General features: G+C 33.8%; 2 protein-coding genes across 8 annotated transcripts in view; both read right to left on the reverse strand.

The window, feature by feature from the left end:
- The window catches only part of wrm1 (wurmchen 1 transmembrane protein), a 140,560-nt gene that overhangs the window by 28,359 nt on the left and 91,961 nt on the right, over positions 1-20,240 (reverse strand). The window lies entirely within an intron of this gene.
- Adck5 (aarF domain containing kinase 5) overlaps positions 112-20,240 on the reverse strand; it is a 99,803-nt gene continuing 79,674 nt past the window's right edge. For 5 of the 7 annotated variants that reach the window (XM_074171864.1, XM_074171866.1, XM_074171867.1 and 2 more), the window contains exons 3-9: positions 11,326-11,686; positions 5,332-5,622; positions 5,099-5,264; positions 1,235-1,402; positions 1,008-1,185; positions 516-680; positions 112-331 (exon numbers count right to left, since the gene is read on the reverse strand). In XM_074171864.1, the coding sequence (XP_074027965.1) occupies positions 220-331; positions 516-680; positions 1,008-1,185; positions 1,235-1,402; positions 5,099-5,264; positions 5,332-5,622; positions 11,326-11,686 (1,441 nt within the window). In that variant the 3' untranslated portion in view covers positions 112-219. Of the gene's footprint in view, positions 332-515; positions 681-1,007; positions 1,186-1,234; positions 1,403-5,098; positions 5,265-5,331; positions 5,623-11,325; positions 11,687-11,962; positions 11,999-20,240 lie in introns of those variants that run through there. The other 2 variants (XM_023161715.2, XM_074171868.1) reach the window with 2 other exon arrangements.

Below are 20,240 nucleotides of genomic sequence, written 5' to 3' on the forward strand. Positions count from 1 at the left end.
GAGGTTGATTTATGTTCATTTTAATCAGTTAAACCATACTGCTATAAAGCTATGAAAGCTACCAAGCTTACAAATTTCTCATCATTTCATGTAATGAGGAAAAATAATCAATAAAAATATGCATTCATTTATTAAACATGTCATATCATTTCAACAATCAAATATAATGAGAGTATATAATGTAAACATAGGTATATCATTGACGAGGTAGTTAAAGATTCAGAAAATCAAATTTGCCTTGAGCAATACTGTCTCAACGTCTGGAACCATGCCCAGTCGATTCAAAATTTTCAACGTTTTCTTTCTGCACCACATGCCAATTCTCTTCATACTGAAATTCAAAATTATTCATTATTTATGAAAAAAAATACTGAAGGAAAATTGAAAGTACAACCGAAATGTGATAAAATGAGGAAAAAAAAACGAGATGATATCAATTTTGCAAAATGGTGATGGAAAAACTATAACAAATAGTTAAATCAAAGTTGTAAATTAACTGAAAATATATTTCTTACCTCAAAACAAATTCAAAATAGAACTGCAGTGGGAAGTTTAAAATTCTATTTGTAATACTGTTGTATTTGGTGTATATACTTTTGGTGGCGGTACGTGCTAAAACACTGTACCTGTCAATGGGATTTCCATGATCATGTGAAATGGCTCTAATTGTGTTGAGGTTCCTAGAAACAAATTGTTCAACTATGCAATTTTCAGGAAAATATATATTTGCCTTGGCAAATAAAGCTTAGAATTATTGCCTACAAATATCTATTTCCCAAAATGAACAATGGTAGTGTCGTCCACTCTTTCATAATAGAATATAATATAGAACTCAACTTGGTTGATTTGGAGTACAAACCTGATTACTAGAAGAAGTGCTCTTTAGCAAATAAAGCTTAGGATTATTGCCCACAAATATCTATTTCCCAAAATGAACAATGGTAGTGTCAACTATTTCATAATTGAATATAATATAGAACTCAACTTGGTTGATTCGGAGTACCAACCTGATTACTAGAAGAAGTGCTCTTGGCATCGCCTGCAAACAACACATAACATTATCAAATTTATTCTTAGCGAAGTCTGTCATAATCTGCAAGTCTTTCTCAGAGAGTTTTGATCTTAGCTTGAAACCGCTTGTTTTCAATGGTGCTTGAGTTAAAATTTCGGCAAATAATTCATAATCTAAAAATTATTAAGTTAAAAGACTATCGAAACTATAGGAAAGTTATACTTTCAACTCCTAATTTGGAGGAATATTTCTTCATAGCGATATGATCATTCAATACAATAGCTTTCCACATATAACTGAGAGCCAGGCGATCCTCTTCTGAAACTTGCTGATATAAACCATGATCTAATAGTACCAACTCTGTGTTGCTCTTTATTCTTCTTATCAATACTGAAAAAACATCATTTTGCAACTATCAAGATCAGAATAACATTATTCATTATAATTAAGCATTATAAATTGAAGGTACCCGTTAAAATTTATATATAGGTAAGTTGGCAAAGGGTTCTATTATATAATAATAATACTTTATTAAGCAAATTACAAAAAAATGATTTTTTGGCCCTGTTACACTCTTACACTAAACCCAAAGCACATCTTCACTTGAAGCCATCATATTGAAATAATAGATCACTTTCATTCAACTTAACCAATTGGACATTGGAGCTCTCCGTGTAGGTTCCTGTCTATCACTAGAAGTCGCATACATGATACATTTTGCAGAAGAAAGTTTACCTCATTTGAAAAAATTGCTACACCATTGAAGAATTTATAACAATTTTCCAAGGTACCTGCATTCTTTACTCTTGTCTTCTCGGGATTTCTTTTTAATGTAAAGTTGAGTAAGTGTCGTGATGTTTTTTAATTTGTTCCTATTACCAGGTACTTCTTTGTTGTACCATTTTAGTCAAGTCACGATTTTCTTGTTATTTTTTGTAAAATGTATATTTTTTAATGAGAGAAATAAATATTATTATTAGGAAGCCCCTGACAACAACGTAATGAAGCCAATGCTTGCCATGTGGAAAACATGTAGATAACATATTCATCGTCTGGCCCTTCAGACAAGGTTCAGACTGGTTTATGGGGAAATATTGTTCTCAAAATCATGTCACTCGGAACCCAGTTGGATAATGATTTTCACTCATGAAAAGTACAGCCTACGCTGGACTCACAGCCTCCGCCTCCTTTCAGAATATTAACTTGATTATGTAGTTTCTATATTATGATCTTAGTATACTATCATGCAGGTTCCTTAGATACCAATGTGTCAATTGATCCATGTCTCGAACTGTATGTTGAAAGGAAAAACTTCAAATCATTTAGGAAAGATTGCTGGTCTAAAAAGAAATTTGTTGTAATCCATCTGTAATTTTAGAAATGTATATTTTTTAAATATTCATAAATATAAAAGATTTTGAAGTTGTAAAAAATGTCTTTTGTTATTCATAGAATATGAGTAAAAGAACATTTAGTTATGGGCAACTGAAACGAATACTTTTCCCAGAATTGTGATACCCTTCAGAAGATGAAGAAAACTTTTTTCTTGATCTGATGACGCCAATTTGTTTGGTGAAACGTGCTTCGAGAAGAGTATTGCAGTTCTGGTGATTGAGAAAAGTACTTGTTTAGGATTTCTTCTACTCCAGAAGTTCCAGTTTTACCCTTAATTATTTATAGATTTTTTTTATTTCGAATTGAAAAGGTTTTTAGTTTTTTTTACAATTTTTCTGAAAAAAAATTTATTGAAATATTGTGTACTTGATTAATTTATAATTTTCTGTCCTCCCAACACTTTTATTAAATTACTTGATTGTTTAGGGTTTTCATGTCCAGTACCTCAAGGATCAGTGTTGGTACCGCTATTATTTATATTATACTGTAATGATGTTGGGGCCGAGGTTGCTGACAATACGTGCGTTATGTATGCAGATGACACATCACTTCTAATTTCGGACAAAGACGACACAATTTTGAAAGAAAATTGTAACACGGTGTCAAATCATTTGGTTTCATGGTGTGCCGCCAACTCACTCCATTTCAACTCTCGAAAAACTTTATTAGTATGGTTTCATCACAGGCAAAAATTTGTTCAAATCTAGAAATCAATGAGAATGAAAAAAAAAATTTCTTTATCTGATGAATGTAAATTTTTGGGACCCCGATAGATAATTGTCTAAACTGGAAGAGTCATTGTAATGAACTGATATTGAAACTAAGTTCTGTTTCGTATCTGATACAAAACCTTAAGCCGATATTCATTATAATAATAATATTAATAATAATATTATTCTTCTGGATCATAACTCAATGATATAGAACAAGTCAGTGTAATATGATATATATAAACTTATAAAAAAGAAAAAATTATGTATATATAGGATATGAACAGCTATGTAAAATTATATATTAAAACTTATAACTAGGTAAAATTATAATATATTAACATCCCTAGATGACAATCTCAATTCTTCAGTTATATTGATAAGTCATTTATAAACTCTTCAATGGAGTAGTAGGCTTTATCAATCAGAAAGTTTTTTAGGAACGGTTTAAATTTTCTTAGTGACATTTTTCTAACACGATTTGGCAATTTGTTAAATAGCCTGACACCCATGAAAATTGGACTTGATTCTGATCTAGCCAGTCTACGATTTGGTATTTCTAACAATGTTGAATTTCTTGTGCCGTAATTATTTTTGTTTAAGGAGGTAAAAGGTCGCTGATCCGATTTTACAAAAATCAACAGCTGGTACATATAAATGCATGGGAGAGTTAATATTCTTAAAACTTTGAATAGATCTCTGCAGCTAGTACGTCTATTTACACTCTGAATGTTTCTGACAGCTCTCTTCTGTAAAATAAATACCCTTTGTGCCTCACGTGATAGGCCCCAAGCTACTATACTATATGAGATTGTTGAGTGTAATTGGGCATGATAGTACATGAATACCACCAACTTACCTTACCTATAATTTTACTGAGTTGATAGATACAGTAACACATAGGCGTTATTTTTTTACATATTTCATTAATATGTTGATTCCATTTACAATCTTCAGTGAGAGTAAGTCCTAGAAATTTTATTGAATTCACCTGTTTCATTAAACCGTGCTGTGATTTTAACAGTAAACTGTTAACATATGGAAGTTACATATTTTTTTTATTTGAATAGGATGGCGACCGTTGAATATGATTTTGATTGTCAAGTTGGCGGGAATTCGGTCAAAATGTTGAAGAAAAACCCAAACACAACCCACTAAAAACAATAAAGAATCCTACTAGCCTTGCAGAACATTGCAAATCGTCCCTTCATACTTTTGATTTTGAGTCAGTCAACGGACAACGGACGATACTAAAAAAAAGACTCCTGAACGAAATGATTAAAATAACAAAACATGGAACAAAATGCGGCCACAAAAGGTCGGATATTGAAAACTTACACACCTCATATTTCAATCTAATAGAAAAAATCAAACAATAACTAACTTTAGAATCATTAACCGACTGCTTTTTCCAAATACAATTCTCATTTCTTTCATGGGTTTTTTTGAATTATAAAGAACGATTTACAGACAGTTCGGATTGTTAATCCCTTCGTGTCTGTGTCAACGTCTTTCAGGAACCTGTGTACGTATTTATATTTTATGTCGAAATTATCCACTTCACCCTTCAACTCGGAAAGTCGCCCTAAATGTAAGTACTCATCAATGTTGTTTTTTGTAAAGCGTTCGAAACGTTTATTATTTTTTAACGATTGCTATATTACATAATTTATTTTGTTTCTAACAGAACTGCTTTGTAAATTTCCATTTTAATATGTATGTCTTGTTCTTATACTTCAGAGTCCTGAAGATGAAACAATAAAGTTTCGAAACGTCGACAATTAAGAAATTGGTTTTCTTCAACATTTTGACCGAATTCCCGCCAACCTGACAATCAAAATCATATTTTGTTTAGATTATAATTCTAATCTAATTATATGAGAATGTGTATAGTGCATATTGTACATTTTCGAAAGAAGTAATTTGCCCCAAATATTTTCATTATATGACCCTGACCTTGTATCAGACTAAAGTTTCTTACTATTTCCAGGATGTGGATCAGCATGAACGAACCCAGTCTGAAAAATTTGGTGTCCAAAAGCTTCGAACAACTTCTTATTGATATCCACTAGAGAAAAGCTGCTCCTTGTCAATTCTTCCACATCACTGATTTTACAACCATCAATGAATTCTGTCACGAGCACCCTCTATAAAATGATATTGAATTCGTATTATTCAAAACAATTTAATATGGATAATCATTCATTACAATACCGATGAGGTATAGTCCCAAAATACTTTGGGTACATGAATATATTTGAAGCAGCTCAAGTCCCGTGCACATCTTTCGCTGTTCAACCCTTCATTTATGAAATCAAGTTCCTGTTTCATTGTCGTTTCCAAGTCTCCTATCACCCAAGCAAAATTGAAATTGGGATGCATAAAACCTATAACTTTCAGTAGAGCCTTTACAGTAATTACATCACTTTGAAAGCGCTTTTGTAAATCAATATACTGCACTTTAACAGCAACTTTCTGATCATCTTTGGTTGTTGCTTGGTATACCTAAAATAATATTTTTGAATAAAATATGTTAAATTGCCAATACTGCCAATAAATTATCAAAATTATTCTATATTGATTTTGATGACAATGAAATCGTGTTTGGACATCAAAATAGTGTTTATTACTATATTTATTTATTTATTTATTTATTTATTTATTCATCCAAACAGGCTGATTAGCCTAATTACATGGATATAACAAAAAAAAAACAAAAATTTTAGTTCAATACTAATACATATACAATAAAAATAAATACTAAAAATAGCAACATAATGTTTACACAACCTTAACTGCCAATATACCAGAATGACAGGGAGACGTTATTCAGAAATACTAACCAAATAATTTAATATCAACTGGCGAAAACTGTTTTGCGATAAAGTCCAGTCCAATGATATTAAAACACCTGTTTGATTAGCCAATCGGAGCATGTATACAAGAGAAGATCTAGATCCATATAAATTTACAGGATAGTTAAATTCAAATGATGAACGTGTGCGTCGCAGCGGTACATTAAAAGGTATTAACGATAGAATTTCCGGACAATTTATTCTATTGTTTAAGATTTTATACAAAAATATCATAATATTCAAACAACGTCTTTGCTGTAGAGATAATATTTTAAATTCTGCTCTAAGTGTTGATGTTCGTACCGTTCTATAATCCGGCCATTTATGATATTTTTTGAAATACAGATATCTCAGCAATTTATTTTGCACTTTTTCTATATCACCTAATAGCGTTGCATTCTCGTTTGACCAAACTTCGGATGCATACTCAAGTTTGGGCCGAACTAAGGTATAATAAAGTAATTTAATAGTTTTAATACTGTTGAAATGTCTACTTTCTCTAATTATATATCCTAACATTCGATTAGCAGATTTGATGACATTGTAGATATGGTTGGCAAAGGAAAATGTGTTATTATAGGTTACCTCCAAATCTTTAACTTCCTCTACACGCTCCAATGCTTCATTGTCCATTGTGTAATCAAAAATAACTGGGTGCTTGATCCTATGTATAGTTAAGACATGGCATTTATTTATGTTGAATGAAAGTTTGTTGTCGTTACTCCATTTCACTATATTGTTTACATCTTTCTGTAGGAGTATACAGTCCCTCACCGTTTTTACATTTTTAAAAACTCTAAAATCGTCTGCGAAAAGCAAACCGGATGAATAATTCAGCACTGAAGATAGATCATTAATAAACAATGAAAACAATAGAGGCCCCAAATTAGAGCCTTGTGGGACTCCGGAAGTTATAGGAAACTTTGACGATATATTTTGATTGTGCTTAACCATGAAGAATCTATTTTGTAGGTAATTTGATAATAACTGCAATGTCCCTCCTATTACTCCATACTTTCCCAATTTATACAGTAATACATCGTTATTCACCTGATCAAATTCTTTTCTGAAATCAGTATACACTATATCCAATTGAGACTTGTTTCCAAAACATTCAGAGACAAAATTACTGAACAGAAATAGATTAGATCTAATTGATTTATTAGCCATAAAACCATGCTGCTCTGGAACAATATATTTATTGGCATATTGATTTAACTTTGTATGAATAATTTGTTCAAATAATTTTGCTGGGGAACATAGTATTGAAATAGGCCTGTAGTTCTCTATATCCTTTTTATCGTTCGATTTATGTATGGGAGTAACTATATAGATGTTTTCCAAATAGATGGAAAAGTTTTGCTAGTTATTATTAGGTTGAAAATATGAAGCAATGGTGTTCTGAGCCATTCATGACAGCCTTTAAGTATATATGGCGGTATACCATCCACTCCAGCTGACTTTTTTGGTTTAATTTTTTTTGCCGCATTATCGAAATCAGATTCATCTAAACGATTTATTACAAATGTATCATTACAATAAACATCAGAATCTTCAGAGTTTACAGTATATGAGGCTTGTTGTTGGCAAAACGTGGAAGAGAAAAATGTTGCAAAGTATTCTGTAGTTTCATTAGCTAATACTTCATTTCCCTGGTAGTAGAAAGAATTTAAATTCGGAGAATTTATATTATCTATATATCCTCCAATCTCTTGAAGTACTTTTGTTCCTCTTTTTTTATTGAATTTTTCAACTCTTTCCTAATATTTTTATACTTTTCATTGAATTGATTGGACAAAAATCTCAATTTGAAACATCGATTTTTTTCCTTTAGTAATAATTTGATTTCTTTTGAAAACCAGGAAGGGTATTTGCTCATTTTACTAGTATTAGTACAGTACGTTGGAACACATTTCGCAACAATTGCCCCCCATGTACTGTAAAATTTGTGTAAAGCTGTTTCTACATTATTATCATTCAAAACCTCGTACCAATCTGTATTTCTGACATTCGTACTTAAAGCAAAGAAATCTGCATTTTTGTAATTATATTTCACCTCGGTACACTTTTGTGAAGATTGCTTAATATTAAAACTTTTTGAAACATTGATATTTATATATTCAGGAAGGGTGATAGTTATCCTCTTTTACAAACGGTAATGAATCTCTTTCAACTGAACATTTACCTATAGAACTTTCCGGACCTAGTACCAAGTCTAATATTTTCCCTTGTGTATTCTGAATGTTATTCAACTGTGAAAAGTTATTAAAGTCTAAGAAATCTTGTAACATATTGTATTTTTGTAAATTACTATCATATCATCGTAATATACAGATATTACACCTTGAGAATAACATAAATTTAAAAATTTAGAATGTATGTCATTATTGGTTTGATAAAAAATAACAAATGGTAAGATTAATCGAGTCTTTTCTAGCTGACAGGCGATGCCACAATGTGCAGTCGTTTCGTCACCTCTTCTCGATATATACAGCAGACGTGTCCAAGCCGGAGAACAACTTTAACAAGTTGGTGCTCTACGCGGACGACACAGCTCTGCTGGCGCGATCAACAAGCAAGCCAAGCGCACGACACTAGATACTTGCAGCAACAGGCAGATGTATTAGAGGGCCAACCTGTGGAAGATCAGTATAAACCCTGACAAGAGTCAGGCGATACTGTTCACCCGGAAGGAAACGTCACCTTCAACGGACAAGAAATTCCGTGGACCAAGCTAAATACCTGGAAGGCAACCTAGACAAAAGATTAACGTTCAGGTCTCACGTGCGGCAGATGATAGGAATGGCTAGATCTGCCTGACAAAACCTATTACCAATAATAGGTCGAAGAAGCAACATGGGATTGAAATTGAAGTTGCTGATGATAAAGACCGTAATATTACCAATAATCCTGTATGCCTGCACTGTCTGGGGCCAGTGTGCAGCGACATACAGAAGACAGATCCAGTCGTTTATCAACTCGTGCGTAAGGGCCGCCGTAAACGCTCCAAGATATGTACCGAATAGGTACATATTCTGGGATCTAGATCTGAGCATACACTACGTAGACGCATATATGAGACAACACGCAGAAGACACGTTTGACAGAATTCAAGAGCGCGACAATCCAGCGCTAAGTGATCTACACTAAAGGGGGATGATCCCAGATTCCGAGAGAGGGACAAACACAAGAGGCCAACGAAGCAGAACCAAAGACCACCTCTGAGAGTCACTATCAGGCGACTCTGGTAATCATAAAAACTTCTTAACCAGATTTCAAATTCACTTCATTTTCAAATTCACTTCGTTTTCAGATTCACTGGGAAACAACAATTGCTCTCGACATAAAGACACTCGTCTCCGTTTAGTTTCTGGGGACCCCATGCAAACATTCAGTTAGGAAAGTCACGATAAAAGAAAACATTAGATTAGAGAGTGAAGGCACCTGAAGGCTGACTTTCGATTGAAAGAGGTCAGATGTCAATTTTGCTGAAGTGTCTATTAGTAAGTCGAGGACCGTTCCAGAGGAGCGGGAGTGAATGGACGAGGTAGGATATTCTGCACACAGTAACCGTGTGGGGAAGATTTCAACTCAGGGCACTCAACCTGAGAGGGGGCATGGGGGGAATAAAATATCAACTCTCGATAAAACCAATACAAATAACATAAAATGCCAAGGTTATTGTATTTTTCTCTATCAGAAAAATGTTCCATCATATTGTATTGTATTGTATTGTAACACTGAAACTGAAAGGAGTTTATTTAGGTATTGTCAACTATATATCAAAGTGGAATCAAAAGTATACGACATGTATCAAAAGAAAGAAGAAAGCAATCGATCTGAAGATAAACTGCTTACAAAGATGTGTAGATCATGCATAGAAGTTATTTTCAGATACAAACTGAATGAAAAAGCTCTCACGAAACAACTACTTTCATATGAACATACAATTATATAAAAAATATATCTCTTACAACTCGAGTCATTGTACTTCTGCAAATGCCAACCACTCATATCAGCGAACATACTTAGCCTACTACCTACTGAGCTCCCATCAACACACCATACAACATTTTAGGATACTTTACAGAACGGAATTCACCTTTATACTTGAAAATCATGAATGTGTTGATATGATCGGATCATTTCTATGTGAGCTTAATATGGATGATATTAGGTTGTTTCAAAAGGTTTGTCCGTTATTATGAGTCTGTTTTAAACTGTAATATCTCAGTGAATAATTATTCAATTTATTCAAAATAAGCGCCATTTGAATCAGTGCACTGTTGTTAACGTAACACAAGTCAATTAACTCTGTCAAAATAAAAATTTCATGCTCGGGATTCGATGAAGTCAAGGAAGGCCGTCTTTGCCTGGTTTTGATTGACGAAGATTCTACCGGTGAGAAAGTAATCAAAGGGTGGCGAGAGGTCTGGGGGTGAGACAGAACATCGACGATCAGTTCATTTGATTTACGGACGGTGATTTGTGAAACGTGCGGACGGGCGTTGTCGCGGAGCAGGATCGAACCTCACAATAGGACTCTGCTGTGATGGTTTGGCCCGTTTGCACAAAGTTATAGTGAATCACACCAGCCGCTGACCACCATACAGTAACTATAGCCTTTTTTGGTGGGTTTTCGACTTTGGAAAGTGAATCGGTGTCGAAACACTGTCCTGAAAGTCTCCTGTTGTAAAGGATCCACTTTATATCACACGTGACGAATCGTTCCAAAAAAGGATCGTTTTGGTTGTGCAAAAGCAAAGAAGAACAGATCTCGAAACGTTACAATTTCTATCGATTGTCCAAATCGTCGGGCACCTACTTTTCGAGCTTCATGACCTTTCCAATACGATTTAAAAAACCGAATAAGAGTTGACGCCCAATTCTTTCGCTATCTCACGCAATGTTTGTGATGGGTCAATCTCCATCAAGATTATTAAATCCTCGTCCTGGATTACTGTAAGTCGACCACTTCTTGGCTCATCTCCAAGGCTAAAATCTCCGGAACGAAATTTCGCAAACCAACGTCGAACACTGCGTGCATTAACACTATCATTGCCAAATGCCTGATTATTTTTAGGGCTGTTACGGCATTGCTTTGGTTCAATTTGAATCCGTAGAGAAAAATGAGCCGACATCATATGTAAGTAATAAACTGAAAAGAGGCAAAATATTTAAATAAAAAAAATGAACAGCATCAATGTACATAGTACAAAATTCTCTATCAATTAGTATATAACAGGACACAGTAAAATAAATATTCATTGAGATATAGAGCTACAAACACGCATAACATTGAAATGGACAAAACTTTTGAAACAACTAATTACGAAATAAATCAAATTCCTACCTGTGCTATACTAGCTGCAGCTAGTGGTTCAGGATTAAAAGTCTTGAATATCTCATGTGGTTCTTTCCCAAAGTCCTCTTTGAAGAGTTGATTCAATTCACCCCCTTTCCTGGTGAGACATTTATCTTGCAACCTTTTCAAAGTCAATATGTATTCTTTTGGCAATATTTGACTCATAGAAACTAAACCTTGGCCTAGTTTTATATAACATCCACCATTTTTCAAACATCCATCTAATAGATTATTAGCAGCTCTCTGATGTATTCTGCTCATCATTGCATTATAATTTCTGGAGGATTCGTCGAGTCCTAACATCGAAAAATAATAGTCCACTGATATATGAAGACCAATTTTTACCGATCTGAAAAACAACATGAATACTGTTTCAAGTTTTGATTCAATAAGGATTCCCTAATTGTTTATACAGATCACTAGGAATTTGAAACAGCTCTAAAAATCTCTAACCTCTGGATCCAGTAAGTTTTATTTATTAGTTCTGAAAATCAAGGGTAAACAGTAGACCATTAGTAGGTGCAGGTGATCCATCCCAATGAATGCAAAAATATTTATCTGAGATTTTTCAGAGAAACTTTTCCAAAAAATAGAGCAACTAATATCTACAGGAAACCAATACTACCTTTACATCTCTGAAATTCCTCACCAAAAACTACTGAAGGATGATGGTGACCCGACTTAGATGTCGTGACATCACTTCAGCACCAAGGTAACGCTTTTTAGAATTTTCTAATGAACGAGAAGAATTTTAAGAATAAGAATGTACGGAAAGTGTATGAATGTGGTATAAATTGGGTTCCGAAAACGAGTCGATTATGTCAAAACTCTGATTAGTTCCATGTTCAGATAAATGCCGAGGTTCATTTCTGAAATAAGTGGATTAGTTATTCAATTCATGTAAATGAAGTAAGAAGTGTAAACTATGAGTGTTTGATTTGAGTAAGTGTACCACTTTATTACTCGTATTTACGAACCCATCCAAAGATGTTCGGCATCAGTATCGTAGTAAATAATGTTACTGAAGAAAAAACACATGAATAGATCTAGTAGTTTATGGTGAATACCTTAGTGAATAATAACGAGATGACGGCGAAGGAAGAGATGATGGAATTCTGGAAATCAAGAACAGGAAGAAAAGAACATGAAAGATGTTCTAAAATTAGGGTTAAGTAATTTTTGATGAAGAAAACACCGAAAAAGTAGAACAAAATGGAAGTGATATCAAGTTCAGGAATCAATGCAAATAATCACGGGTAAACAGGTGGATGAATTGGAATATTAATTAGACAAGAAAATGAAAGAAAATATAAGGACTATAGAAATAAACTCAATAACTTAATAAAACGACCAAAAAATGATTATTATAAAAATAAACTAGAAGAGGTTAATGGCAACTGTAAACAAACTTGGAAAATAATCAAAGATATCACAAACATGGATGCAAATAGAAATAATGTAGAAAGCACAACAATCAATAAAGGAAATGGTGAAACCGTAAGTTGTAATGAAGAAAAAGCTAATCTGTTCAATAACTTTTTTCATAGTGTAGGTGCAAATATGGCAAAAAAAATTGAAAAATGTGACCTACCCAAAAACTTTTTAAATGATACCAAGGTAGCATCCTCCTTATTTTTCGAACCAGTGACAGAAAATGAAATAATATGTCTAATTTCTAAGTTAAAAAACTATAGTGCACCAGGTCCTGACGAAATAACTAGCAAACTGATAAAACATATACATCAATACCTATTGAAACCACTAGTTCATTTGATTAACTTGTGTTACAAAAAGGGTAATGTACCGTCTCAGTGGAAAGTTAGTAGAATAACTCCAGTCTCTAAATCTGGAAGTCAAAGTGAAATATGCACTTACCGACCAATTTCTGTCATCAATAATTTTGCGAAACTATTCGACCAATCTGTCAAAAATCGAATAATGGATTTTTTTAGTAAACATCAGGTAATAACACAACAACAATTCGGGTTCATAAACAAATCGAATACAGAAAATGCCGTGTTCGACTTCGTAGAACGAACAGTAAGGGCCTTGGACAAGTCTTCGAAATGTCTTGCGGTATTTATGGACTTGGCAAAGGCGTTTGATACTATGTCACATGAAATCCTACTCCAAACATTGTGTAATTATGGTATTAGAGGTCATGCTCTGCTACTAATGCAGAATTATTTAAAAGAACGGACTCAAACTGTTAAAATTGGTAGCAAGCTCAGTACAACATTACAAATCAATGTTGGTATACCCCAGGGTACAGTATTTGGCCCGATTCTTTTTCTTGTTTACATAAACGCAATTACACAAATTAATGAATTTCACGGTCATATAGTGTGTTATGCTGATGATACGGCCTTGATCTTCACTGGTGAAAGTTGGGATTCAGTCTATGAAACTGCTGAAATCAATGTGAGAAAAATTCTTCTTTGGCTGAATAATAATCTACTGAGTCTAAATGTGAATAAAACAAAATTTATGGCTTTTTCACTAAATTCAGATGATCAGCCGCATATCAATGAACTGAAATTACACAAAATGACCTGCACAAAAAATTACAATTGTAAATGCCCGATAATAGAAAAAACTGTATCCATTAAATATTTGGGTCTTGTTATTGATCAACATATGAGATGGGACAAACAAATTTCATATGTAATACAAAGGATGAGGCTACTCATGCGTAAATTTTATAGTCTCAGAGATATTCTTTTAAAAAAAAACTTATTATTAATATATCAGTCTATGACAGAATCCATTATAAGATATTGCATGACATCATGGGGGGGTACTTTCGACAACCACATTAACAGCTTACAAATAACACAGAACTCAATTTTGAAAATAATTTTGAAAAAAAATAGACGATTTTCAACGGATCATTTATATCAAGAGACTAAATTACTAAACGTAAGATCATTATACAGTTACCTGTGTCTAATATGGATGTTCCCGAAATTTAGTAATTACTCAACACATATAACGGTAAGAACTAGAGCAATCGAGAATTTAAATATCAAAATACCTCTATACAAGGAAAGCCATACACAAAGATTCGTGTTTTATTATGGTCCGAAATTATACAACATACTCCCAGTAGAATTGAAAATTATCAAAGGAATTAATAAATTCAAACAAAAGCTCAAACAATTCATAATCGAAAACCCTCAAAAATTTGACATATACTAAAAGGAATAAAAAAGAATTTTACACATTGAATAGCAATTCCTATACCATTTGTATATTGTATTTTTTTTTGTTTTTGTTTCCTCAGAGTTTGAAAAAAAATGTTTATTTTATTTTTTTCTCTTTCTCACTAATCGTATTACCATGGATTATTATAATATTATCATATTTTTTTATTATTTTATAAAATGTACTTACTGAGCTCTTATCTTGGTGAGTAACAGATCACAATACAGGCATTTCAATGTCTAGGTGAAAGTTACTCATTCAAGATAATTGAAATTTATTAATTATGTATGTCATACAACAAATTGTATATTAACATGGAATAAATAAATTTGATTTGATTTGAAAAAAAAACATACCTACAGTAATCCTCGACAATTCGAGGCAACAGTCAAATCCAGCGACCAGTCATAAGAGGACTAGTAGCTCTAGTGCTATGATATAGGAAACAGCCAAAATGATTATCAAAGGATCGAGGAGCCTGTAAAAATGTGATACGGGCTAAAACAGTTGAAGCAGGTACTAGGTATAGCAGAGCCAACTTAGAAGCCGGAGTATGAGGCAGATATCGAGAAACTAATTAATTTGGTCTAAACACCAAAAGACTGTTAAGGGCAGATTGAAGTGTGTATATTATATACCTTCATTGACGGTTTAAAAGGCACCGAGATGCAGTAAGTCCTGAAGTTAGGTCGAAATCTGTTATAGTAAACGCTGTATACGGGTATGTATGTATATCTGCACTGAAATTGCAAGAAATATTTCAAAAGGAGTGGAATCGGATCTGATAGGTGTCACTTTCAGCGAAGAGTCAACATTGAAGTGAAGGGAAATTATTTATGAATGCGTCATGGGTCTAGACATTATGAAATATAACAGCTCAATTTTGAACATCAAGAAGATAATTCTAAAGATCGACGACGAAGAAATTTCATCGAATCTGTTTGGTGGAGTGAACAGTTGAAGAATCGAAATAGAAAACGATCAAATTCCCAGAACATAATAACGAGACCAGAGGGAAAACCTGAAGACTTGGGCACAATAAGGATACTTCACACGGGGAGCTTCACGTCTCTCGTTCCTATACGAAAGCGTGTATCACTTCTACCTACGGCCCATTCACACCGGAAGCCTTTTTAGTTTCTGGCTTTTTGAGCACAGTCATTGAATGGATCACATGCGAGCAGTTGCCATATACCTTTTCTACCGTCGACAAAAACTTCGACGACAGAAACGCCAACGATCAATAATGTTTTGGATACATCCAATCAACCAAAAACGCGAAGAAGCAGGAGTTTTTGCCACGTTTCACCCAGAACTTACACGGGAGACGGGATGAGAAAAAAGTTTTCAATTATTTTCGAGTGTTGTCTGCTTCATTTGATGAGCTCCTAGACAAGGTGAAGAATAGAAGATACTCGAAGATACTAACATGAGGAACTGCATTGAACTTTAATGAAATAGAACGATACATTTTAACATAACTTGGGAAGAAAGAGAGAATCGTTTTCACTCCTCTTGTGAAATCCTCCCTCATCCTTTTGCATTTTGAGGAGGGGATGTAGCTCCCCGACACCAAGTGCAGGAGACGTCTCCCGAGACGTCTGGAAGCTCCATGGGATTCGTTGCATTCTGGAGCTAAGAGCCTTCCTCTCTCTCGGGAGCGGGAGACGTGAAGGTCCCCGTTTAGTGGAAGCTGAAAATGACCGATGAGGTGGGTTGAAAATCATCAAGTTTTCGTCAATATGGACTGCTCCGAAAAATTTCTGCGAGGCTTTTTCAAAACTGCACAAATTTTCAGGTCATGATAGTTTTATTAAGCGATAGTCAAAAAATTTAACAGTTGTATTGAAGATTGAGTGTATTGAGTTGTAACTTAGAGTAATTAAATACAGTTCCTTTAATAAAAAAATGAAATAAAAAAGAATTGGTTCGATAATTTGTATAGAAATTTTTTTGTTCCTTTTTTTCCGAAAACTATAGTGTTACTTTTGGGTAGGCAATGATTTTTGAAATATGAAATAAAGTTATTTAAGTCAAAGTTACCAGCGGGTACTATGTGTATATCGGCAGCATAGTAATGCTGTTTGCAAGACGAGAATACATTCGAAAAATCATAACTGTAAGTGAATGGTCTTCCAATAAGAAGTTGCTACTCGCCTCATCTTGATTTTTTTTTATTATTCGAGTTTTTTTGTATAGAGGACATCAGTACAATCTGAACAATGGAGCGCTATATAGTCAAATAACGTGTTTACAATATCGAAACATATTTTCGAAATGGGTTTTCTGTGCGAGCCAGATATCGGCTAATTAGTGATTAATTTGGTGTATGCAATCGTCCCTCAGAAGTATTCATTTTCAAAATAATACATTCGAAACTAACGGATCTCTGCAAGATATAGCTCGTTCGATTGAGAATATTCAGGCTATTCGGGAAAGTGTGGATGAAAATCCACAAATGTCTGTTAAAATGCGTTCACAACATTTTGGTATCAGCAGAACTTCAATATGGCGAATTTTGAAAAAAGAGTTGGGTCTAAATCTTCACAAAATTCAACTTCCACAGGAGTTAAAGCCACCAGATCATGGAAAACGCCGTACTTTTAGCAACAGAGGAAGGCAGAGGATAACTTTTACAATAAAATCCTCTTCAGTGACAATGAAAATCATAGACAGATTCAAGAAAAGCCAATGCATGCTTATCGTGTGACAATTTGGTGCGGTTTTGGGCTGGGGGTATCATTGGTCCGTATCTTTTTGAAAATGAATACGAACAAGTTGTTACAGTAAACGGAGAGCAATAACGAGCAATGACTGATGTTTTTATGAAATGAGACAATGGGCATGGCTGTAGGACACGGTTTGCAGGGATAATTATTTTAAGGGATGGGAAAGTGAATTGGCCATCAACATCATGCAACTTGACGCTGCTGGATTATTTTTGTGGGGCTATGTGAAGAGCAAAGCTCGCAAAAACAATCCCCTATCCATTCAAAAATTGAAACAAGTAATTCTAAACACTACTATTCAAAGAATTGTGTGCTGCCAAAGAAGTCGTGTTGGTCATTTGCAGATATTGTATTTCGCATATAATTCATTTTATTCGTTAGCAACATCGGAACCTCTTATTGGAAGACCCGTTATATGTAGAATGTTGATATGGCGTAATATGGTAATAAAAATTGAGCACTGCGGTACTTACTTCTCTACTACTCATACAGCAATATTTGATGTCTTGTGTGAATGCTTTCTGTGAGAAACCACTATAGTGACTCTTGAATAGTGTAATAAAATCATCAATATACATTCACCCTGATGATGTCGTCGCTGATTTGTAGCAATGTTGAGGAGCAGTTTTGTCACCAGATTGAACCCCGATGTTATGTATTTCAACTAAATGAAATAACATACATTTTTTGGGACTTGTTTATGTAGGTATGCATAAAGAACAAAACTCGAAGATTATAACACTTTTTGATTAAAACCAACAATTGTATGACAAAAGTTTTGATCGCAACTATGAACGATCATTGAATATCCTAAAGATATACATATACTGAACGTTTAGGCAGATTCACAACACCCGATTGATGAGTTTGTAAAATATCATTTATTTTTATAGATGTTCTATTTGTGAATTCTTAACTTTTTTCAAAGTTAATTGAACGGATATCATTTGAAGAAAAAGTTGCTTTTTTCAGTTCAAGCCATCGGCTCCGAAATATTTACTTTTCAGATTGTTATGTTCAAAATGTTTATTTCTGTGACGGGCCTAAAATGAAAAGATAATGTTATTGATTCATATTGTTTTCATAAAATTTTCTATAGTCCGTTCATAATTTGTTGATAGCTCACTGCAAGTTTGACCCTCATTAGAGAACTGAAATACAGAGAGGACAGCTAATATGATATAAAACAAAAACCAAACTAAAACTGGCAGTTCAAAGATGTTTTCGACTAACCCACCTTGTATCTGAAGAAATACAATACAGCTATAAAACTTTTAATCCGATTATGTAGGTATTTTGAGTGGAAATGAGTGACCAGTGTCGTAGAGTATTTGATTAAAACATTAGTTACCTTAAATAAATAAATATATTAATATTCTTAAACTGTAGGTACTGTAAGCTGTATTTTTATTTTAAAAAAATTCCTTTATTTTATTCAAAAATAATAAGTTACTTGCAATTTGTAAAAGATACATTTATTTAATTAATACCTATTTTTAAATGATATAAACTACGATTACTTACAAAACTATTCAAATTCAAAATAAACAGGATCATCTTCGGAATCCGAGTCGTCTTGCAGGTTAATAATTAGCGGTTGTGTCTCTACAGTCGCATCAATTATAATTGTCAAGATCCCACATTTTTTGTTCTTCTTCTATTGCATGTCTCACTGCATCTCGCCAATTTTGTTCTGTAATATGTTGTAAAGACTCATATAACAATTCACGTACAGCTTGTATTTTAAATGACGTATTTTTTCTAGCCACATAGCTTTTCATTTGTGCCCAAATGAGTTCAATTGGATTTAATTCGCAGTGGTAGGGTGGAAGTTTAAGGACTGTGATGTTTCGTCGTTCCGCCATTTTGTCAACTACGTATTTCTTGAACTTAGATTTGTGTTGCCGGGCAATTTTTAAAAGTTCTGCTTTAACCATTCCATCTTCGTAAGGCAGGGACTTATTCCGCAGCCAGTCAATGATATTCTGTTTCAACTAGTCATGAATGATAAGGTGCATTATCTAATACTATAATTGAGTTTGGTGGTATATGTTCAATCATCTGCTCAAAATACTCTTCGAAAACATCAGCTGTCATCTCCTCGTGATAGTCTTTTGTGCTTTTGGATTCAAATTCCAACAAACCATGCTTAGCAAATCCTTTTTCACTGCCAATGTGAGAAACTATTATTCTACTGCCTTTACCAGAGGGTGGAGAAATACCAGTAGACCAACCTTCCATAAAGGCTTGCCAGGAGCTTGATATATTTTTATCTGTCCAAATTTTTGTGAGAGTATGACCTGCGTTTACCCACGTTTCGTCCTGATAGTAAATTGGCCTTCCTTCAGCCCGAAATTTTCGTATAGATCTTAGATACTTTCTTCTCCAACATATTATCTCTTCCCGTTCCATCAAAAGTGATTTTCGGTCTGATTTCTCCCACCGGAAATTTAATTCTTTTAAAACTTGCTACAATTTGGTTCGTCCGACATGAGGCAAATCCGGGTCGTCTCTAACTTCTTGCAAAATTTTGTTTGAGTTGGGTATTTCTTTTGGTAAAAAAATTCGTGAATTTTCCTTAGAATACCATTTTTGGCAAATTCATCAATTTCAATAGGTTTTCTCCCCCTCTTTAAGTATTCGTTTGTATTTGGGTTAGCTATTTTTTTTTCTTTCTGATAGGAACCTATATATTGTTGACTCCCCTACGCCCGTCATGTTGGCACAACTCTTGATTATGTTCTGAACAGTGTTTGTGGGATTCTGAGAAACCAGAGCATCGTGAACGTTCAAAACAATAGTCTTCTCTCTTGGTGAATAGACAGACTTACTGACTGTACGCAACAGTACCGGTGTAAAACTTGATGATGTTGATGATGACGCAAGCAATCAAACAAAACAAGCAGGAACGAAAGGTACGTATATGTTTGTAGGAATATGAAAAAAAGTTACTCACGCACTGCACAAAAT

This window comes from Leptinotarsa decemlineata, unplaced genomic scaffold, assembly GCF_025532065.1.
Source record: "Leptinotarsa decemlineata unplaced genomic scaffold, Ldec_3_MD MMD2_tig00000035_RagTag_RagTag, whole genome shotgun sequence".
NCBI classification, from domain to species: Eukaryota; Metazoa; Arthropoda; class Insecta; order Coleoptera; family Chrysomelidae; genus Leptinotarsa; species Leptinotarsa decemlineata.